This window comes from Pituophis catenifer, unplaced genomic scaffold (assembly GCF_029215685.1).
Source record: "Pituophis catenifer annectens isolate HBS135680 unplaced genomic scaffold, rPitCat1.0.hap2 SCAF_9, whole genome shotgun sequence".
Lineage (NCBI taxonomy): Eukaryota > Metazoa > Chordata > Lepidosauria > Squamata > Colubridae > Pituophis > Pituophis catenifer.
In genome coordinates this window covers 15,069,049-15,093,343 of record NW_027256889.1, presented here as the reverse complement: position 1 = coordinate 15,093,343, position 24,295 = coordinate 15,069,049, and the positions used below count along the sequence as shown (strand labels likewise).

At 42.2% G+C, this 24,295-nt stretch overlaps 1 protein-coding gene across 1 annotated transcript in view; it reads right to left on the bottom strand.

The window, feature by feature from the left end:
* Nucleotides 1–1,680: 1,680 nt before the first annotated feature.
* Nucleotides 1,681–24,295, bottom strand: part of OPRD1 (opioid receptor delta 1) — a 30,621-nt gene continuing 8,006 nt past the window's right edge. Inside the window, exons 2-3 of the mRNA XM_070949369.1 lie at nucleotides 4,553–4,902; nucleotides 1,681–2,213 (exon numbers count right to left, since the gene is read on the bottom strand). Of these exons, the coding sequence (XP_070805470.1) occupies nucleotides 1,681–2,213; nucleotides 4,553–4,902 (883 nt within the window). The remainder of the gene's footprint in view (nucleotides 2,214–4,552; nucleotides 4,903–24,295) is intronic.

The following is a 24,295-nucleotide window of genomic DNA, read 5'->3' as shown; positions in this document are numbered from 1 at the left end:
ATTAGAGATTGTATGGGGAATGCAAAGGGCCACCTGATTTGCAGCTTCTACGAGGGTAAGGCAATTATAGCAATACAGAAGTAGCTGAACATCCAACACTTAAGCAATCTAAGAATGTAAGTCTGCTGGACCAGACTTAATGCCTACATAGTCCAGCATTCTGTTTTCACAGTGGCCAATACAATGCTTTCATTTGTTGCCAAGCAGAACACAAGTTCATCTGCAATACTTTCAGCTCTGCCTCATGCAATCTCAGTTGCCTAAGGCCCAAGGAGCTGCCTTCTGAGTAACACCGGAGTAGTGATCACAGGTTCATATCTACAGTGAAGAACAATCAAGTTACACCTTCATTCCACGATAGAGTTCCTGAGCAGAGGTACCAACACGTTGCAGAGGCTTTTGGAGGTACATACAACAGAACAGTCAGGAAAACACCTAAGAGATGTTTACAAGGAAGGATTTCGTACTGCTCAAGACCCTGGTTTGAATTTGTAGTCTCCACTATGTTGCTTTCTGATGGTGTGGAACATTGAAGAAACTGAGACTCTGCAAGGAGGAAACTTGCCATGGATCATGGGGAAACCCGGGATGAAATATTTTTTTGTTGGTTTCCAATGTTCAATCTCTTTCCATCTAGAGTTCATAGTTCTCTGGAACCAGGAAACCCACTCTTGATATGGAATCCTGGTTTCCTTCTTTTCCTGACCTTTTGAGAAGCAATATAGAAGGGACACCACTGAATGAGGCATGACATCCACAAGAATCTAACCTGCACTGCCAAATAACACCGATTACATAGAGATTAAGTCACTAATGGCAGAATTTTGTATCTTCGGTTCATTGCTTTCCTGGTTGCTACAGAGGCCAAGATTTGAGTGCTCCAACTTTACAAATCAAAGGCTATTCTTTCTTTCTCTGAATGGATAACTAAATTTCGTAGCCATTGGAAAGTTTGGTTTACAAATGCATGGCTTCTTAAAACATCCCATTCAGCTACTTTGGGATGCTTCCATTGAACCATCGCAACTGTAAAAGAGGATTTGATACTGGTTTGTCAAATGCAGGTAACTGGTGAGAGAAGGGAGGAAGAAGCCATCAACGAGACACTAATTGGTAAAGCCAAAGTAAAAATATCTTCGGTGAAGCAGGAACGGATGCTGCGAGTTCTTCAAACCATTTGAAGGCATTTGATTTCAGAAATCCAAAAATGTATATGTACACATGGGCATGAATGGGCGTGCATACACAGCATTCATTGAATGCCTCTTTGAGACTTCACTCAAAAAAATGTAAAGATTTTTTTTAAAATTTAAGAAATTCGCAGCCATATAACAATTGACAAACGGAGACCATTTTGCAGAACGGAAATTGGGCTTGTCATAGGTCGAATGGGGGGGGGGAACCCTAGTGTGTCTTTCCCCAAATATGTGGTCCTCCAGGTGTGTTTGGAAGTGCTTAATAAGAATTTGGAGAACTGTTAGTCCCAGTGCATCAGCTTGGAGAGTGATGTCCTAAAGAACTCTGAAAGGTTCACCAGATTTGTGGTGGTGCCTTTTCCTGAATGGCTCCTGCATCAGGTTCAGGCTAGAATTCTGTGGTGGTGACCTGGGTAATTTCAGAGTGTAGTTCTTCCCCTTGGCTTCCTCTGCTGAAACCTCTTTTGTGGCTGTCCATGTCTAGTCATGCTGACTTATGAAGAACTTCTGATGGAGTGCAGGTAGAAACACGTTCTCGGGTGCTGTTCCGAGCCCGGCTAAAACTGTTCTGCTCCATCCGTGATCGGAACGGGAGGCAGAACTCTCTAAAACATCTCTTGAAGTTCTCATCCAAGAAAGCATACAGGACAGGGTTGAGGCTGCTGTTGGTGTAGCCCAGGGCGATACAAAAATGCAGGCTGGCCATGACATAAGGGTTCTTCTTGTCAATGCCAACCAGAGTCCAAACAATGACAAAGATCTGGATGGGAGTCCAGCAGATGATGAAGGCTGCTACCACAATGAGCACCATGCGCGTAATACGGCGCAAATTGCGGTCCTTCTCCTTGGAACCTGAGAGGAGACGGACATTCTTCAAGCGGAGAATCATGAGCCCATAGCAGATGGTGATGACCAAGATGGGAACCAAGAAAGCAAAGATAAAAACACAGATCTTGGTAACCGTATCCCAGTATATTTGAGGTTCAGGAAACTGAAGGAGACAGATTGTAATGCCACCTGAATAAAAGAAAGAAGAGTATGAACATGAGAGATGAACAAACAGGAGGACCATAACTTAGTGGCCAACAGAACTGCTATTCTCTTATACATAGGAGCACATCATCGCATAGTAGAGCCCCTTTTGACATCAACCATCACTGACTAGTGGCTTTGTTGATGGGAGTTTGGGAGGATGTTGTTGCTGTTTAGTCACTAAGTCATATCTGACTCTTTGCAACCACATGGACACCAAGGCACACCAAGCCTCCCTTTGTCCTCCACTGCCTCCTGGAATTTGCTCAAAACATCTCTTGAAGTTCTCATCCAAGAAAGCATACAGGACAGGGTTGAGGCTGCTGTTAGTGTAGCCCAGGGCTCAAACAGGCACCCTGTTATTAAGCTGGTTATTAAGACCAGCTGCCTGCAATTACTGCAGGTTCGAATCTCGCCAAGGCTCAAGGTTGACTCAGCCTTCCATCCTTTCTAAGGTAGGTAAATTGAGGACCCAGTTGTGGGGGCAATAAGCTGACTTTGTATAAATATACAAAAGGATGAAGGCTATTGCTTAGCGCATTGTAAGCCGCCCTGAGTCTCCGGAGAAGGGTGGCATATAAATCAAATTTAAAAAAAAAAATGATGTTCATTGCATCTAAGACATTATCTAACCATCTCATCCTTCCTCTATCATCCCATCCATTCCCAACATTGGGAGCATATTCCTAGTCAATTAATTGACCATCCCGTCCATTCCCAACATTGGGGGCATATTCCTAGTCAATTAATTGACCATCCCGTCCATTCCCAACATTGGGAGTATATTCCTAGTCAATTAATTGACCATCCCGTCCATTCCCAACATTGGGAGTATATTCCTAGTCAATTAATTGACCATCCCATCCATTCCCAACATTGGGAGTATATTCCTAGTCAATTAATTGACCTTTATGGTAGGACACAATCCAGGATGAATAGATCAGTTGGACAATATCCATGCTTTTAGTCTTCTCAACCACTACAATGGAGGTTAAAAGGAAAGGCCATTGCTTCCTTCCACTACTTTCCTTTTTAAATAGACTATTGATAGTTGGGAAGGAGTGTGTGCTCTCTCTCATCATTTCCACCCTTTGTCATAAGTCCTTATGGATGCAGACTGGGAGAAAGTACAAAACAAACCAGTCATTGAGATAAGAGTGCCTAGAGCAACTGTGTTTTCACAGGGCTTCTCTAGGACTTTGTCTCAGTTGACAAAGATTCAGGGACAGCTACCTATCAAGTTAGTAGCTTGTATGGGATCAGGAAGATATTCAATTAGCCCCAAATAACCCTTTTTCTGTCTGGATTAATTGACTGGGGTTTGGAGTTTGTATGCTTTTGTTATCCCTACCCCACAACCCATTTCAATATGTTGTGTGAACAGGAATAAAGAATGAGCATAGAATTCTTGATATAATTTCCAAGACAGTACAGGTAGTCCTCAACGTATGACCACAATTGAGCCCAAAATTCATGTTGTTAAGTGAGAAATTTGACTTTTTGCCCCATTTTATGACTTTTCTTGCCACCTTTGTTAAGTGAATCCCTGCAGCTGTTAAATTACTAACATGGTTCTTAAGTGAATCTGACTTCCCCATTGACTTTGCTTGTCACAAGAAGGTCACAAAATGCGATCACATGACTCCAGGACACTGTAGCCGTCATCAATGTGAGTCGGTTGTCAAGCATCCCAATGCAAATCATGTGACCATAGGGATGCTGCAACAGTCATAAGTGTGAAAAATGGTCACGAGTCACTTTTTTTCAATGATGTTGCAACTTCAAGCGGTCACTAAATGAACTGTTGTAAGTCGAGGACTACCTGTACACGGAGGGGCATTATTTACAAAACCAACTTTTTATCAAAATATGAACATTCCTCCCTTAGCCTCATAGGTAAGCCTGCTTCCTATATAACGGAATCACCCCTGAGAAATAAACTGAATAGCAATAGCACTTAGATTTATATACCACTTCAAAGTGCTTTACAACCTTCTCAGAGTCAGCCTATTGCCCCCAACAATTTGGGTCCTCATTTTACCAACTTGGAAGGATGGAAGGTTGAGTCAACCTTGAGCCTGGTGGGATTCGAACTGCCAAATTGCAGGCAGCCGGCAGTCAGCAGAACTAGCCTGCAGTACTGCACTCTAACCACTGCGCCACTGAGGCTCATAGAATAGAAGTTCCTTCGCTACTACAGGACAGAAAAAGTCCTTGTACGCCAAAGGTCTGTGTCAATTTAGCAGTGGGAACCACATCCTGATCATTGCCCAGACTGGGTGGTCTTTGGGGAAGTGACTGGTACTGAACGGCAGACCACTTGCCTTGAGATTTAGTGACAGCCATGACCATGATAGGCACTCCAACCACAGAGGAGAGAACCCAGATGCAAACATTGATTAACTTCGCTTTAGCCGGGGTCCGGAAATCCAAGGCCTTGACTGGGTGGCAGACGGCAATGTACCGGTCTACGCTCATCATCGTCAGGGTGAAGATGCTGGTGAACATATTGTAGTAGTCTATGGAGAGGACGACTTTGCAAAGCAGTTCCCCAAATGGCCAGGTCTCCATCAGATACTTAGCACTCTGGAAGGGCAGAGTACTGGTTGCCAAGGCATCTGCCAGGGCTAAATTGAAGATATAGATGTTGGTGGCAGTTTTCAACTTGGTGTATCTAGAGGGAGGAGATAAGGAGAATGAGATAAATTGCTGATGACACTGGGGCTCATTCTTTGCAAAAAAAAAACAATAATACGTACATACATTCTTATTAAACCAGCAAAACAACATGAGGTAAAATGGAATTGAACAGTGGTATGTGTTTTGACTGAAGTCAAGTGACAGAAAAGATTGATTCTCCTGAGTCCTTTCCTGGAATCAGGGCTCAGTTAATGTCTAGAAGATTACAGATTACGAAGAATGGTTACAGGAACTGTGCATGGCTAGTCTACTGAAAAGAAGGACCAGGGGAGACATGATAGCAGTGTTCCAATTTTTGAGGGGCTGCCACCGAAAGGAGGGGGTCAAACTATTTTCCAAAGGACCTGAAGGCCAGACAAGGAATAATGGATGGAAACTGATCAAGGAGAGATTCAACTTGGAAATAAGGAGAACTTTTCTGACAGTGAGAGCAATCAACCAATGGAACAGAAGCTGCCTTTGGAAGTTGTGGGAGCTTCATCACTGGAGGCTTTCAAGAAGAGATTAGACTGCCATTTGTCAGAAATGGTGTAGTTGCGGGGGTTGGACTAGATGACCTACAAGGTCCCTTCCAACTCTGTTAATCTGTAACAGTCTAGTTTGGCGGACATAATCTGAAGGGGAGCACAGGAATGCTGAGAATGTAAACATGGATCTGTCTCCAACAAAGAATGTGAAGGCAAGAGATAAGAAGAAATTCAAGCTGACTTATCAGAGAGGGCCATGCTGAAGGAGAACATGAAGAGTTTAAGTTCTGACTAGCTATAAATTCTGACGTACCTTTCTGACGTTCGCAGAGAAATGGTCAACTAGCATAAATGACTGCCATTTCCTAGGATACATTCCAGATACATATTCTAATTTTGTTTTCCTTGCTTCTCTGACAACCTGATACCCACCTTACCTAAATTTGCTTGCCTTCTTCACCAAATACCCTTGCTTGCTTCTTCACCCTTATCCGTTTCTCCTTTCTTCTGTGCTATCTAATATCCAGAGGTATTTCACGAGAAGAGTCCTCCACTCCTCTGCTCACAACAGAATACCTTATGCCACCAGGCTTGAAATCTTGGGTTTAGACAATTTAGAACTAGGCCGCCTTCAGTCTGACCTAAGCATAGTACACAAAATTATCCGCTTCAACATCCTACCTGTCAATGACTACTTCAGCTTCAACCGCAATAATACAAGAGCACACAAAAGATACAGACCTCTGTATCTCTGTAAACCTCTCGAAACTCAATTGCAGAAAATACGACTTCAGCAACAGAGTGGTCAATGCCTGGAATGCACTACCTGACTCTGTGGTTACATCCCCTAACCACCATAACTTTAACCTTAGACTGTCTACTGTTGACCTCACCCCACTCCTAAGAGGTCTTTAAGGAGCGTGCATAAGCGCACCAGCGTGCCTACTGTCCCTGTCCTAATGTTCCCTTTATTTGTATTCATTTTATGTATTCAACTCATGCTTATACTTATATCTGTTATCTTATGCATGTTTGACAAATAAAATAAATAAATAAATAAAATCTCCCATCTAGTAGTATTTGATCCACATGTCATTTACTATATTTGGTACCCGTGCTCGTCTCCTTGTGCTTTTAATCAGTTGATTTAAAAAAGGGGGGGAAACCATTCATTTAATGTATTTCTGGATTTCTGAAGGATGTAAGCAGCAAAGGATGCTTCACCCAGGCTGTGTCATTGTTTATATGGTGCTGAAATCCATCCTTCCTATTCCTGAAAACATTCTGTCCCTCCAGCAAGAGATACTGTTTTTACAGCTGATTTTCAGTCTGTTCTAGGATACCTTTTTATGTTGACTATATTGCTGTAAGAAAGCAGAGACTCCTTTGTTTTTACTGCCAGTGTATAGCTTCTTTACCCATCCTTGATCTGAGAAGGCTCCATTAGAGGTGCCAACACAGGGCTAAATCCTTTGGGGAGGAAAAATCATTGTTTTCTACCGTTTTATTTATTTATTTTACTCTTTGGCCAGGTTTGCATTAAGAAATCTCTCCAGTCACCCTGGAAAAAAAACTGCTGACCTTCTGAATAAATCCACGGCTAAGTATATGTGTGTGAAGTTTCAAAACTTGTTACAAACTAGGCGTAACTGTCATGGGCTGACAAATCGCAAATGCCCAACATCGCTGTGCCTGTTAGACAGAGTAAAAAATTCAAGAATGGGGACAGGGAGAAGATCATTATTGAGTGAGAGAAGAAAAAGGAAAAGGATTTTTCAAATGTTTGTCTTCGGTCTGTTGGCACTTTTACTTTTTAAAACCAGCCTTTCATTTAATGCCAATGTTCTTGGGATCTATATAGCTCAGTGGAATCACATCCACTCGATTCTGGGCTTTTTTCTTTCTGGCAGCCAGCAAGCTCTTGCTGCCTGGTGAGAGACTTATATAGATCTATTTCTGGCTCATTAGCCATCATCAGTGATGGGTTTCAAAAAATTTTACTACCGGTTCTGTGGGTGTGGCTTGGTAGGTGTGGCTTGGCTTGGTGGGCGTGGCTTGGTGGGTGAGACGGGGAAGGATACTGTAAAATCCCCATTTCCTCCGATCAGCTGGGACTTGGGAGGCAGAGAATAGATGGGGGCAGGGCCAGTCCAAACAACTCAAAATTTCCGCTACCAGTTCTCCAGAACTGGTCAGAACCTGCTGATACTCACCTCTGATCCTGAAGCCACAAAATCATGGCTCGAATACATGTGCTGACCAACTATTTCTGGCAAGTTTGAAACGACGATATGAGAATCTTATAAATACATTTGAAATAAATACAGTTAGTCCTCCACTTACAATCATTTGCTTAGTGCCTGTTTGAAGTTACAACAGCACTGAAAAAAGTAGCTTGTGATTATTTTTCACACTTACAATCATTGCAGCATCTCCGTGGACATGTGATCAAAATTTGGACGCTTATCAACTGGCATGTATTTATGATGGCTGCAATATCCTGGGGTCATGTGATCCCTTTTTGTGACCTTCTGACGAGCAAACTCAATGGGCAAGCCACATTCACTCAACAACCATATTGCTAACTTAACAATTGTGTCGAGAAAGATCGTAATACAGAGCAAGATTCACTTAACATCTGTCTCACTTGGCAACAGAAATTTTGGGCTCAATTATGGTCGTACGTCAAGGACAACCTGTACACACAGATTCTGGTCCAAACTCAACTAGGGAAGCTCACTGTTGAATGTGAATTAATATCTCTCTTAATCTCAAACTCCCAGGGAAAAATTAGGAAGGAATGCCATGTGTACAGTGTCTTGATCTCCTGAATGAAAAACAGGCAATCAATTGATTAAATAAATAAATAAAATTTGCATCTGATTAGAGCTACTCTGCATCTCATCTACAAAACTATATATTGGAGAGTGTGTGTATGAGTAAAAAATGCACACCTGCATCAGTGGTGGGTTGCTACCACTGTAGTGGCGGTGGCGGGAGGCTCCTCCCACCCACCCGGACAGGTGGGCATGCGCAGAACTGTTGCGCGCATGCATGAGCACGTACATGCGCAACTGGTAGCAACGGATTTTGGAACCCACTACTGATCTGCATGCACACCCACACAAATATTATGTTAGATCACTTGCACTCATTCCTGGCAGAATCTTTCTTAGGAGAATCCTAGGTAGGTAGGTAGGTAGGTAGGTAGGGAGATAGATAGATAAATAGATGATAGATAGATAGATAGATAGATAGATAGATAGATAGATAGATAGATAGAATTTTTTATTGGCCAAGTGTGATTGGATACACAAGGAATTTGTCTTAAGAGCCTTCCTTTAGAAAACGTATTTTGCTTTTAATGATTCTGGCTATTTTGGAAAAGGGGGGCGCGATGGCTCAGCGCTTAAAGACACTGAGCTCGTCAGCTGGAAAGCTGACAGCCCCGGTTCGAGACCTGAGCATCATGTGATGGGGTGAGCTCCCGTCTCTTGGTCCAGCTCCTGCCAACCTAGCAGTTTGAAAGCATGCAAAGCCAAGTATATAAATAGGTACCACTTTGGTGGGAAGGTAAAAGTGTTCTGTGCAATTTCAGCAAATAGTCATGCTGGCCATATGACCATGGAAACGTCTTTGGACAATGCTGGCTCCCTCAGCTGAGAAATGGGGATGAGTACCATCCCCTAGACTTGGACACAACTGAGTAGAGGAAACCTTTACCTTATTTTGGAAAGGTGTGGCTACATCTGTTGTGGCCAGCCCCTCCAGCAGCAGAATCAGAGGAGGAGGAGGCATGGGAGTCAGGGTCAGCATCAAGGCAACCTGAGAGCTCCAAGGGGGAAGAGGAAATGGAGCTGGCAGAGAGAGAGAGACAGAGGCAGAGCCTGGGCCGTCCGTCAGCCCTCAGATGGAGAGTCAACAGTCCCCACGTCTGGAGATGGCTGATGAGGAAGAGGAGGAACAGCTGGGTTCAGTGCTGACGCGTAGATGCGCAGAAGGCAGAGGAGAGAAGAGCAGTGGAAATCTATGGGCCGGTCCTTGGGACCGAAGAGCCACCGCTGCTAGTGAAGCCCCACCCTAGCTCTGGGGATAAAAGGCAGGGGGCAGAGATGAATAGATGTGGCAGACAATTATTCATCTCCTGGCCAGCTGGACTTGTTAGCCTGCGGTGAGAGAGAAACTTTTTGCCGGGGCTGCTGGCGCTCCTAATAAAAAAATCTTTGAGTTAACTTCAGAGGGTTTGTCATGTTTGGGGAGCTGGATCAGAACAACATCGTTCCCACTCAAAAATAATATCTGAGGACGTATTCCCTACTTCTTCCATAAAACTAAAGGCTCCTTGGCCCTTAACAGACACTGCCAGGTCCATTGTGGAAATAAAATCTATATCACCATAGTGAAATCTCTCTATAAAAATACATTGAAATACATTGATCAAATCCTACCACATTTCCAGCTGCATATAAAATGCCACTGAAAACTGATTTTGCCACCCTCAGAGAATCTTACTGCCAAGAAATACCCGGAAAGGGGAGAGGGGCAGGAAAAGAACGAGAAAAATACCTTCGAGCCATCATAACCGAAGCACGTTCTTTAGAGATGATGTGTCACCTTGATTTTGATCTATGCCTGCTGGCAGGCTTCTATAAAACAGCAGTGATTCACTGGCTGCGTTTTAGCCTGAAATCTCTGGTGCTCCTGTGGGTTGTGTATATGGCATAGTATTGTTTATACGGAATGGAGGAATAAATGGGAATAACTGATACCCATGAAGCGGTGGCTCAGTGGCTAAAACACTGAGCTTGTCAATCGAAAGGTCGGCAGTTCAGCGGTTCGAATCCCTAGTGCTGCGTAACGGGGTGAGCTCCCGTTCCTTGTCCCAGCTTCTGCCAACCTAGCAGTTCAAAAGCATGTAAAAAATGCAAAATAGGGACCGCCTTTGGTGGGAAGGTAACAGCATTCCGTGCGCCTTTGGCGTTTAGTCATGCCGGCCATATGACCATGGAGACGTCTTCGGACAGCGCTGGCTCTTTGGCTTTGAAACGGAGATGAGTACCACCCCCTAGAGTCAGGAATGACTAGCACATATGTGCGAGGGGAACCTTTACCTTTTACCTTTTAGGAGCTGCAAGAGGAATTAGGGCTGTAATCATTTGCCCATCTCTTCTACGCTTCCTGATCTCTTCTATTAAACCTCAAAGGAGTATCTGCCAAAAGGTTGGTCGAATGGCAGATAGTGCTGCATCTGCTTTCCTAACCCCCAACCCCCTCCCCGCCCCCAAAAGATGCTCATCATCCAAAGGGAGAATCAACAAAAATGCAGGTCTGCAACAAATTTGAAAATGTTGGAGTAAATAGTCCTGTTTCTGAAAGATTCACTCCAGGGGTGGGTTCTACATACCCTTACTACTGGTTTGCAATGGGAGCACGCATAAATTATGACGTCCAGGCGGGTAGGTGGAGCCTCCCGCCACTTTTACTACCGGTTCGCAAGAACCGGACAGAACCGGGAGCAATCCACCACTGATTCACTCCATATAGAAGTAAAACACCTCCTACTATGAAGGGTGGGGGGACATAACCTAGTGGTCCATGAATGTTTTGTCTGCTGTTGTCCAAACTAAGTACCTATAAGCAGTTTCAGGTCAGAATGTCAGAAAAACAGTTTGTTTACTAATTCCAACTTTGCATGTAGATTTTAACACTAGAATGACGTTATAGCTTGTGTATGTAACTTTATTTTTTGTTCCTTTCTCCAAAGTAGGTATACATAAATGTTTATATTTATTTTAGCAATAGCTAAATATGAGCTTTGTGCTAGTATTCTAATTGTGGTTATTTTTTCATAGTTTGTAGAATGGAATGGTTGCGATCTTTCTAACATGAATTGGTGCTAGTCAGTGGCTGAACTAAAGATTTTGCCTTGCCTTGCCTTGCTTTTGCTACTGAGCATTTCATTTTTATGGTAGCTAGTTCTCTCATAGTCAAGGCTATGGTTTTCCCAGTTGCCATGTATGGCTTTGAAAGTTGGACCATAAGGAAGGCTGAGCGCCAAAGAATTGAAGCCTTTGAACCCTGGTGCTGGAGAAGACTCCTGAGAGTCCCTTGGACTGCAAGGTGATCAAACCGGTCAGTCCTAGAGGAGATCAACCCTGACTGCTCTTTAGAAGGCCAGATCCTGAAGATGAAACTCAAATACTTTGGCCACCTAATGAGAAGGAAGGACTCATTGGAGAAGAGCCTAATGCTGGGAAAGATTGAGGGCAAAAAAAGAAAGGGATGACAGAGAATGAGGTGGCTGGATGGAGTCACTGAAGCAGTCGGCATGAGTTTAAATGGACTCCAGAGGATGGTAGAGGACAGGAAGGCCTGGAGGAACATTGTCCATGGGGTCGCGATGGGTCGGACACGACTTCGCAACTAACAACAACAACAACAACAATAACAAGTTGTCTCCCATATCCTTGGCCTCTCATTTACTGGTTCCTCAGCTCCTCTTGCATGTATGTTCACCATGGACCTCTTGGATGGCAGCTATACATGTGAAAAGACACCTCGGAGATTTTCACTAGGGATGTGAAAAGAGACTGTGGAAAGAGTGCAAAGAAGAGTAACCAAGATGATTAGGGGCTGGAGGCTAAAACATATGAAGAATGATTGCAGGAATTGAATATGTCTAGTCTAGTGAAAAGAAGGACTGGGATGACATGATAGCAGTGTTCCAATATTTGACGGGCTGCCACAAAGAAGAATGGGTCAACTTATTTTCCAAAGCACCAGAAAGTTTTGGATGGAAGGTTTTGGATGGAAACTAACCAGGGAAAGAAGGAACCTAGAACTAAGGAGAAATTTCCTGACAGTGAGAACAATCAACCAGTGGAAAAGCTCGCCTTCAAAAGTCAAGGCTTTGAAGAAGAGACTGGACAACCATTTGTCTGAAATGGCATAGGGTCTCCTGCTTGAGCAGGATGTTGGACTAGAAGACCTCCAAGGTTCCTTCCAATGCTGATGTTCTGTGTATGCTCTTAGGAAAAGAATAATCCATTCAGGCATTCAGAAAGGATGTTGGGTTCACTCAATGGACCTAAAGAAGATTTCTAGCACAGGGGTGTCAAACTCAAGGCCCATGAGCTGGATCTGGCCCATGGGGTACTTAGATTTGGTCCACAGGGCCACCCTGGAAACAGCCCATGGTGCCTCTGCCAGCGAAAACAGAGTTCAGGAAGGCCATATACGGCTCTGCCAAGCTCCATTTTCTCTGGCAAAGAGTTGCAGAAGGTTGTCCCAGTCGAAAATGGAACTTGATTGGGAGCCCGTTTTTGCTGGCAGAGCACCCGGACCACCACAGGCGCCCCCGACATGAGTGACATCAAGCTGGCCATGCCCACCCTGGTCACGCCCACCCCAGCCCCCCAAAGTCAAACACAACCCTGATGCGACCCTCAACGAAATCGAGTTTGACACCCCTCTTCTAGCATGTTTAAAGAATTTGGAGACATCAGATGAGATGGAATATGAAATAGCAATAGCACCTAGAATTATATACCGCTTCGCAGTGCTTTACAGCCCTCTGTAGGCAGTTTACAGAGTCAGCCTATCACCCCCAACAATCTGGTCATCATTTTACCCACCTCAGGAGGATGGAAGGCTGAGTCAACCTTGAGCCGGTGTAGGATCGAACTCCTGGCAATGGGCAGAGTTAGCCTGCAATACTGCTTTCTAACCACTGCACTGCCACAGTACAAATGGGACATACCAGATGACTCAATGCCTGGGCGAGACCTTCCACATTTTGTTATAGTTTGGTTTATCTTTCAACTCCTTTAATAAACTTGTTTTGATATTTAAAAAAGGCTTTTAAAAAAAGAACTTATATTTATTCTGTGGGTGATGATTGACTGACTGAAGCTTTGCTATATTTGGAAAGTTACTTCCCCGCATTTCGTCAACCCCGTCTTTGCTTCTTTGTTTGACTGTTTCCCTTGTTTTCAGCATTTTGCAGAAGGAAGCCTCTTCCTACAGTGAGACTTCGGCAAAATGTTAAAGACCAGAAGTAAAGACACTCGCTGTATATATTTCATAAGCTGTCATGAGAGAGAGAGAGAGAAGGCCAATCAATACTCAGAGCTTAAATGATGAAAAGATTGAAACGATGCTGATCTTTTGTAGGATAAATCAGGAGGAGAAGACAAAGATAAAGTCAGGAAGATAAATAAAAGATGAATAAATCTCTCTCTTTTAAAAAAAAAAGAGAGAGAGAGATTTGTGACTGTAACCTAATTTTACTTGTTCTCATGAATATGCTCATTAAATTGCTGTTGCCGAAGGAAGGCTAGCTTTTTCAGAAGCAGAAAAGTTTCTCTGCAACAGCAGCATGTATTATCTCCATCATAACATAATGTTTGCATTAGCTGGCTTATTTCAGTAATATATTCAACTTATAGTTGGGAAAACATAAAACAGCTTCTGTTGAAAACTTCCCTACCGCTCCTGAGATATTGACAATTCAGGGAGCGTCTTCCCTTCTCCCCCGAACGGTCTAATAATGATGGAATGTATTCTATGGCTCTGAGATGGCGCCCAGAGGGGCTAGGGAAGGACAGCGGTATAAAATCTCATGAAAAAGGATGTGATAAACCAATGGCAACCTGAATAGAACTCTGAAGACTGAAAACGTTTCTTTCCAATTCCATGGTATGCATTTTGGGGAAGGGGGGCATACAGATAGTCCTTGACTGATGACTACAACTGAACGCAAAGTTTCCATCCCTAAGTAAGACAGTTGTTAAGGTTGACTCAGCCTTCCAGCCTTCTGAGGTGGGTAAAATGAGGACCCAGATTGTTTGGGGCAATAGGCTAAATACCAGCCCCACGTCTTAAAATGGGCAATACCCACTTGACAACTGTTTGGTGTAGCAACTGAAATTTCAGACTCAGTTGTGGTTGTAAGCCAAGAACTACTTGTATTATAACTCATTCGTAATATTTATTAGATTTGTTATATTTTTATCCCATCTCTAATATTTTGTAAGTAGCTCAAGGCAGTGAACATGTCTGATATTCCTTCCTTGGCCTATTTTCCCCATAACAACAATTCTATGAGGTGAGTTGGCTGGAGACAGAGTGACTGACTCAAAGTCACCCTGCCAGCTTTCATGCCTAAGGCAGGACTAGAACTTACAGTCTCTTGGCAGTTAGCCCAAAGTCACCCAGATGGCTTTCATGCCTCAGGTAGGACTAGAAGTCACATTCTCCTGGTGATTGGCCCAAAGTCAACCTGCCAACTTTCATGCCTAAGGCGAGGCTAGAATTTACAATCTCTTGGCAATTGGTCCAAATTCACTCAGTCAACTTTCTTGCCTAAGGTAAGACTAGATCTTACAGTCTCCTGGTGATTGGCCCAAAGTCAACCTGCCGACTTTCATGCCTAAGGTGGGGCTAGAACTTACAATCTCTTGGCAATTGGTCCAAAGTCACTCAACTAGCTTTCATGCCTAAGGAAGGACTAAGAACAAACAGTTTCCTGGTTTCTAGGTCAGCAACTTCACCACTATAATAAATGGACCTTTTCCTCTCCAGCTGAATTCATGATAGATTAAAACAATATAATCTGGAACACTAAGTAGCTGCAGTTGTCCTTCCCTCTGACAGAAGATCCATCTTAGCCCTAAAGAAAACTAGGATGAGAGCATGTATTCATTTCAGGATTGACAGGTTACTCATCTTCCCAAGGTTAGAATACTTTCATCATGTCCCTTTATCAGTTTGTCAGTTACTTAAAAAATAATAACACATAAGCATCCTTTTGCACGTTTCCCTTAACCGCACATCAAAAACCTTTTTTCTAATGTAAAGAATCTTTGACTGTATCTTTTCCCTACATAAAAGGTAAATATAAAGGTTCCCCTCGCACATATGTACTAATCGTTCCTGACTCTAGGGGGCGGTACTCATCTCAGTTTCAAAGCCGAAGAGCCAGCGCTGTCCGAAGACATCTCCGTGGTCATGTGGCCGGCATGACTAAATGCCAAAGGCGCACGGAATGCTGTTACCTTCCCACCAAAGGCGGTCCCTATTTTTCTACTTGCATTTTTTATGTGCCTTCAAACTGCTAGGTTGGCAGAAGGTGGGACAAGGAACGGGAGCTCACCCCGTTAGGCAGCACTAGAGATTCGAACCGCTGAACTGCTGATCTTTCGATCGACAAGCTCAGTGTCTTAGCCACTGAGTCACCGTGTCCCTTTGCAGCTCCTACCAATGTGTATTCATGGGTATCAGTTATTCTCACTTATTCCTCCATTCCGTATAAACCCTTTGCAGGAAAGCAACGTTGTTAATTCTGTTCCCAGTCGGCATCTCTATTTGATTCTGGAATCCGTGTGGCTTTGCCAAGTAGGTTTTTGGCAGAGTGTCAAGGGAGATAAAGGTTGGTGATTACCCCAAGGATTTCTCCCGAAGGACTTTTTGCAACTAATTGGGACTCAGCTGTGAATGAACGTAATTCATAGCTGTTGCAGTAAAAGAGGTTCTTGGGACTACTCGTGTGTTTTAATGACTCAGGAAGTCTAGGTCACAACACTCACCCCGTTACATGGCACTAGGGATTCGAACCGCTGAACTGCCGGCCTTTCGATTGACAAGCTCAGCATCTTAGCCACTGAGCCACTGCGTCCCTTCTTTCCCTACATACATACGCTTTATATGCTGGTTTTCTGTAAGGAAATGCATTCTTTTGAATTTCTCAATTTCTCTCTTGATTGCATTTGTTAGCTCAGCCATTTTTGACTGGAACATGGCATTGTAAACTTTGGGAAATCGTGCATATTTCAAAGTCTAGCACAGTTCAGTTTGTGGGCGAGCCTGGGGGATAGGATTGTGATGGGGATAAGCTTTAGATTAGTCCACTTCTGGGCAGATGGTTTGTCTCCAATCACATGGAGGTAGGACAAAGGCTTCTAGACGGGGGGAAATTCAAAATTTTTCCTTACTGGTTCTGTGGGCGTGGCTTGGTGGGCGTGGCAGGGGAAGGATACTGCAAAATCTCCATTCCCACCCCACTCTGGGGCCAACCAGAGGTGGTATTTGCTGGTTCTCCAAACTACTCAAAATTTCCACTACTGGTTCTCCAGAACTTGTTAGAACCTGCTGAATTTCACCCCTGCTTCTAGAGTCCCTTTGCTAAGGCTTTCAGCAATCAATGTTCAATTACCACTTGGATGATTAATACTATGACACACCCGCTTGCACTAGAAGAGAATTAGTTTATATTCACAATGATATACAGAGAGGGCACCGTTGAATCACAGGCTGTCAATTCCAACAGCTGTGTACGGATCAAGCCATTGTTGTTGTTTTTTTGCACACTTGAATCTTATTTCACTTAAACTTTTGTTTCATAGCAGGCTGTGCCTTTCGGAGGGTTTGTGGCTAGAAGAGAATGAAAATAACTTTAAAACAGGGGTGTCTGAGATTGGCAATTCTAAGACTTCAATTCTGGGAGTTGAATTCTGGGAGTTGAAGTCCATAAGTCTTAAACTTGCCAAGGTTGGACACCCCTGCTTTAGGTCCTTGTTGTTAGATCTTTTTTAATTTGCCTTTCAGATTTCATAGAAGAAAAGATGGTCCCTATTTCTCCCACGAGTGTGTGTGTGTTTGTGTGTGCGAGTGAGTGAGTGAGTGAGAGAGAGAGAGAAAGAGAGAGAGAGAGGGCATGTGCGCCTGTGACAGACTCCTGGGGAAAGACAGATAAGCACATCGCTCCAAACACAGCTAATGTATGCATTTCAATTGCTTCCTGAGCTAAGAAAATTAGTGCTGAGAAGCACCAGGGCATTCTCAGTTAAGAAGCACTGGGAGATAAGAGTCTATGAATAGCAAGGATAAAAGAGATTACATGCATATAAACATAGATATCATGCTATTGCCTTTCAGGGTAAGCAACAGTTATATAAAGCACAGCAAAACAGTAAGAAACAGTAAACCCCAAAAAATGTAAAGGCATGAGATAAGAGAAAATGAAAGGAAGACATTAAAATCCAATCTACGCCCACACCATTCTCTCTTCTTTCAAATCTTAATGTCTTTGCAAGCCATTCTTGCTTTCCCCATGTCTCCCCACAGCTTTATACATTGCCTTTTTTTCCCTGTCAACTTTACCTATCAACTCCCAATCTTCCTCTTTCTCTTGACCCATTCAGAATGACAGAATAACAGAGTTAGAAGGGACCTTAGAGGTCCTCTAGTCCAACCCCCTGCTCAAGCAGGAGATCCTATACCATTTCAGACAAATGCCTGTCCAATCTCTTCTTGAAAACCTTCAGTGTTGAAGCACCCACAACTTCTGAAGGCAAGGTGTTCCGCTGGTTTATTGTTTCCGCTCTCGGGATATTTCTTCTTAGTTCTAGGTTGCTTCTCTCCTTGATTAGTTTCCATCCATTGCTTCTTGTCCTGCCTTCAGGTGCTTTGGAGAATTGGTTGACCCTCTCTTCTTTGTGGCAGCCCCTGAGATATTGGAACACTGCATTCATTTTGTTGTAATGGTTCTGTTTTGTAGTTCTGTTTACAATCTTTGAAGGAATGTGGGGTGGAGCAGGTCCAGGCATGCAGGCCCAGGCATGCCAGGGCCTCTCAGGATTGGGATGGCTTCTTAGCAGGGAGGAACGGGAGCAGGATGACTGAGAGAGGGCAAGCAGTGGACATGAGGAGAGATGGAGTTCAGGCAATGAGCAAGGACTGCCCCCTCTTGATCCCCGAGCACGGAGAGTAGAGAGAAGGTGGAACAGCACAGGCTGACCTGACGACTCGGGAGGAGAGCACCCCACCCCTCTTCACAAGGCAAACCTGGAGACTGAGATTTAAGGAGACGTTGTGGAGAGGGGCATTTGTCGGGAAGAAATGCTGAATTTGTAGAGTTTGGTGTGCTGGTACAAGCATTTGGAGTTTGCAGGACTTCTTCCTTCCTTTGTGGATTCAGAGCCTTGTCGAAGTATCAGTTGCAGTTTCACAATTATTGTTCTAATTGAATAAATAACCCTGGAAACGATCTGGAGACTCCCTGATCCTCATTCTGATTTGCTTATAAATATTGTGTCTGTAAATGAGACCTACAGAATAACTGAGTTGGAAGGGACCTTGGAGGTCTTCTAGTCCAACCCCCTGCTATATTATTCCAGACAAATCGCTGTCCAGTCTCTTCTTAAAAGCCTCCAGTGATGGAGCACCCACAACGTTTGAAGGCGTCCATCTATCTATCTATCTATCTATCTATCTATCTATCTATCTCCTCCCTCCCTATCTGTCTGTCTATCTGTCTATCTATCTATCTATCTATCTATCTATCTATCTATCTATCTATCTATCTATCATCTATCATCTCTATCTATCTATCTATCTATCTATCTATCTATCTATCTATCTATCTATCATCTCCCTCCCTCCCTATCTATCTATCTATCTATCTATCTATCTATCTATCATCTCTCTCCCTCCCTCCCTCCCTCCCTCCCTATCTATCTGTCTTTCTATCTATCTATCTATCTATCTATCTATCTATCTATCTATCTATCTATCATCTATCTATCTATCTATCTATCTATCTATCTATCATCTATCATCTATCATCTATCTATCTATCTCCATCTATCTTTCTATCTATCTATCTATCCATCTATCTATCTATCTATCATCTCCCTCCCTCCCTCCCTCCCTCCCTCCCTCCCTCCCTCCCTCCCTCCCTCCCTCCCTGTCTATCTATCTATCTATCTATCTATCTATCTATCTATCTATCTATCTATCTAGTATTCCAAGTGTGGTCTTACCAAGGCATTATAAAGTAGTATTAATACTGTCAGGCAGAATGGTCAAAAATGAAGTCGGATAAGAGCCAAATGCAGCTTTCCACAGAAATGCCCGAAGCTTTGATGGTCAGTATTCCCAGAACAAGTCTGAAATAATGAAATTGAGCTGATGTTAAATCTTTAGCTATAAGGAGCCTTGCTATCTCTGCTCCAGGATAGACAGTAGTTGTGCCTCAGGAGTGAAATTTCAGTAGGTCGTGAAAAGCCAGAGGCTTCTTTAGAGCTGAACTGCAAAATTTAACTCATCAAAGCTAGAAAGCTCCCTCCAAACCTTAAACGGTGGCCCTTGGGACTTTCAAAAATTCCTAACGAATGGTATTTTAATGTGCCAGGAAAAATATTTAAACGAATCACCACAGAATTATCACATTTACTAAACTGAGTTTAATCAAATGCAAGTTGAAGTGAAATTATATTTTGTTTTTGCTCTGGTGACATTCATCATTTTTTGGAGTGTAACCCAATGGGATCCTATGCCATGTCACTCAAATACCCTATGCAGTTTTTAATCCAGTGGTGAAATCCAATTTTTTTTACTACCAGTTCTGTGGGCGTGGCTTGGTGGGTGTGGCTTGGTGGGCATGGCAGGGGAAGGATACTGCAAAATCCCCATTCCCTCCCCACTCCTGGGGGAAGGATATTGCAAAATCTTCATTCCAACCCCACTCTGGGGCCAGCCAGAAGTGGTATTTGCCGGTTCTCTGAACTGCTCAAAATTTCTGTTACCAGTTCTCCAGAACCTGCTGGATTTCACCCCTGCTTTAATCAAGGAAAAGACACACAACTGTGATTTTATATGGGTTGATATCATCCAAGAAGCTTGTTTTGCCTTAACATTTGTGGAAAGCCTAGCTTCTTCTATCTTTAGGATATTTACCACAACCTGAACAAAAACTTTAAAGAAGTGGAGCAAAACAGCAACGGGTAAAATGAAGCTTCAAGATACCGCCAACTTTATGAGTCGAATTCTTGGTTCTTTTCAAATTGAGTGATGTAGCTTCTTATGATTAAAAAAATGCAACTACAATTTCTTCAATAATATCATTACGGGTTTATTGGATCACCCAGAATAATGTTACAAAAAGGAGAGACTTTTTATGGTCTTGATGTAAAAAAATTGAAGTTCTTTAAGTTGCATGATTTGGTCTTGTTCTGTTCTAACTTCGTTTTGGAAATATTCCAAACCAGACACAAACACATCCCTTCCTAATCTCCCTTGGAAGAATTAGGAAAACCCTACAGTACTTTGAGCATCTAAATAACACCTTCCTTGTTTTACACATATCAAGACATCTGTGTGCAGTTAGGAAGCCGGAAAGAAAATACAGCTGCATTTTGTGACTGAAAACCTGGTCACGTCTATGGTTTATCCTGGAGCAAATCGTTTGGAGTCCACATCCAATTCTCACCATGCACATTAAAGAAAGATGCTTCATTGATTTTATTTTGCAACACTCATTTTGATTTCTTGGGGAGAAGGGAAAGGAAAAGATGGAAACTGCAAGAAAGGAAGAGTGCTGGAGTTCTATTCTTTTGGAGCTCTTACCTACCTTCCTTTTTGGCTGCTGAGATTTCAGCAGGTGTTATCCAAACCAAAGTAGGCATAAAAGCCAAAAAACCTGCTTTTTCAATACAAAATTTGCAGTTCTCAGGATCTGTAAAGAGTTGAAGATCTGGATATGTTCCAGGACCTGGGGTGGGGAGGTTAAATGGCCTGTTGAAAGGTTTCTATTGATTTTTCTGCTTGATGATTGGACAACCATTTGTCTGAAATGGTCTAGAGTTTGGACTAGAAGACCTCCAAGGTCCCTTCCATCTCTGCTATTCTATTCTATTCTATTCTATTCTATTCTATTCTATTCTATTCTATTCTATTCTATTCTATTCTATTCTATTCTATTCCATTCCATTCCATTCCATTCCATTCCATTCCATTCCATTCCATTCCATCCCTTTCCTTTCCTTTCCTTTCCTTTCCTTTCCTTTCCTTTCCTTTCCTTTCCTTTCCTTTCCTTTCCTTTCCATTCCATTCCATTCCATTCCATTCCTTTCCTTTCCTTTCCTTTCCATTCCATTCCTTTCCTTTCCTTTCCTTTCCTTTCCTTTCCTTTCCATTCCTTTCCTTTCCTTTCCTTTCCTTTCCTTTCCTTTCCTTTCCTTTCCTTTCCTTTCCTTTCCTTTCCTTTCCTTTCCATTCTTTTCCTTTCCTTTCCTTTCCTTTCCTTTCCTTTCCTTTCCTTTCCTTTCCTTTCCATTCCATTCCATTCCATTCCATTCCTTTATATATATAGAAAATACAGAAAATGTAGAAAAAAGAACTACTACAATGTAAAGGAACTGGAACTGCATGTATGTAAGTTATAAGTACTCCTCGACTTACGACCACAATTGAGCCCAAAACTTATGTTGCTAAGTGAGACAGCTGTTAAGTGAGTTTTGCCCCATTTTATGATCTTTCTTGCCACCGTTGTTAAGTGAACCACTGCAGTTCTTAAGTTAGTAACATGGTTGTTAAGTGAATCTGGCTTCCCCATTGACTGTGCTTGTCAGAAAGTCGCAGAAGGGTCTCCCATGACCCAGGGACACTGCAGCCGTCATAAATATGAGTCAGCTGCCAAATGTCTGGAATTTATAAATAAATAAATAAATAAATAAATAAATGTGATCCCAGGGGTGCTACAACAGTTCGGAGGTCTGTATAATATCCTTATACATGTATTTATTACCATTATGTTTGTTTGAAAGCAGAACAGTTATTTTTCTTTTTCTTTTTGCTAATATTTGAAAGCTTGTTCTGGAATTTCTGTTAGGAGGTATTGAAATAGAAAGTTGAGCCTTGCAAATAATTTAATTTTTACCATCGCAGTTGGCCTTAAAATGTTAAAATGTTTTGAAATCCAGTTTCATTTCCCTATTTAATTTCTTTCATGTTGGCATATTATTATTAGTAAAAACTGCATTAATAATAATAATAAATATTCTTAATAATAGCAATGCCTAAATATTCTCAAGATTTATCTACTTTTGGTATCCCCAAAATCATTGACATCTTCTGAATTTTGGGGTGCCTGTGCAGAAAACTTTAGATACGATTTCTGAAAATTAACTCATAGTCCTGACACCTTTGCAAATTCCTTTAATTCCTTAATATAATTAGCTGACTGGCAAGAATGGGAACTTATTAAAAATGATGTTAAGTAAGTGAACCTATTAAAAGTGATTATAAGTAAAAAATATTCAAATGGATCAATCTGGTCTTATTCCAAATTGAAATACATCTACCCTTATAAGGAAATTATACAAATATTATACAAATTAATAAATCTTTACTAGTCACATGTTCTTTTAGATACATTTAAAGTCTTTGATTCTCTGAAACTACCATTTTTCACAGAAATATTAAAATTAATATTTAAATTTGGGGCTGGCTTTGGTACGATGATTGAATATATATATGGACCACCTAAAGCCCAGATCAAACTTAACAGTTATGATTCAGATTTCATCACACTGTTAAGAAGTACCAAACAGGATTACCTTTTATCCTCATCATTATTCAACTAGCTAGCAATAGATCCAAGTAAATTTGATTTATCTTGTAAATCAGATTTACAAGATAAAAATTGGAAGACTTCTCTTTTCAATCTATTTGCAGATGATACGGTTTTGATGCTCTCAAATGTTAAACTACTGATAAAGGCTGGTGAAATTAATGCTCTACTGAAAACCAAACCAGCAAGAAATCTACATCTGGGGGCTAAACCAGAGAGAAAGTTAATAAGTTTTTGGACAGCGAATCTGCAGATTGTTTATGACTTCAATTCAGATGATACTTTATAGGGTGGGTTTATTTTCCTCCTATGAATCCATGTTGATACCAATTGCACTGAAAGCTGGGGCTAAGTGTCCTTGTGGGCTGATTGCTGTGTTCTGATTGTGATGGCCCCAAATCAATAAATGTTGTAAAATCTGGCAATGCCTTGATGTGCTGTTGTGCTAAATTCTCCTAAATTCCCCATTCAGCATGTTGTAGCTCTTAAGCTATTGTGGTGCAAAAATCTATGCTGTGCATCCTTTCCTTTCCTTTCCTTTCCTTTCCTTTCCTTTCCTTTCCTTTCCTTTCCTTTCCTTTCCTTTCCTTTCCTTTCCTTTCCTTTCCTTTCCTTTCCTTTCCTTTCCTTTCCTCTTTCCTTTCCCTTCCCCTTCCCTTCCCTTCCCTTCCCTTCCCTTTTTATTTATTTATTTATTTATTTATTTATTTATTTATTTATTTATTTATTTAATCATATTTGTATACTGCCCTACTCCTGAAGGACTCAGGGCGGTGAACAGCCAAGATAAAATACAAAGACATACAAAAGTTAAAAGACTATTAAAAACAGATTAAATAATTTAGGCTCAAAAAACAAATTTAAGACATCCAATTTATCTAAAAAACATTTAAAACCTTTCCCTTCCTTCCTTCCCTTCCCTTCCCCTTCCCTTCCCTTCCCTTCCCTTCCCTTCCCTTCCCTTCCCTTCCCTTCCCTTCCCTTCCCTTCCCTTCCCTTCCCTTCCCTTCCCTTCCCTTCCCTTCCCTTCCTTTCCTTTCCTTTCCTTTCCCTTCCCTTCCTTGCTTTGCCTTGCCTTTTGCCTTTTGCCTTTTGCCTTTTGCCTTTTGCCTTTTGCCTTTTGCCTTTTGCCTTTTGCCTTTTGCCTTTTGCCTTTTGCCTTTTGCCTTTTGCCTTTTGCCTTTTGCCTTGCCTTTTGCCTTTTGCCTTTTGCCTGTCTTCTTTTTTTCTTTTCTTTTCTTCCCTTCCTTCTTTCTTTCCTGTTGTTTTCTGTTCTTTTCAGGAACTTTCAGAGTTGGTTTTCACTGGCTGTGCTGATACGATGTATCCAATAAACATGTTCTTAGAGGAATCTACCTGCCTTGGAGTTCTGCTTTCAAGGGGTGCATTATTCGGAACACTGCCATTAGACTAGACTAGGGATCAGCAACCTGTGGCTCTGGAGCCGCATGTGGCTCTTTCACCCCTCTGCTGTGGCTCCCTATCACTCA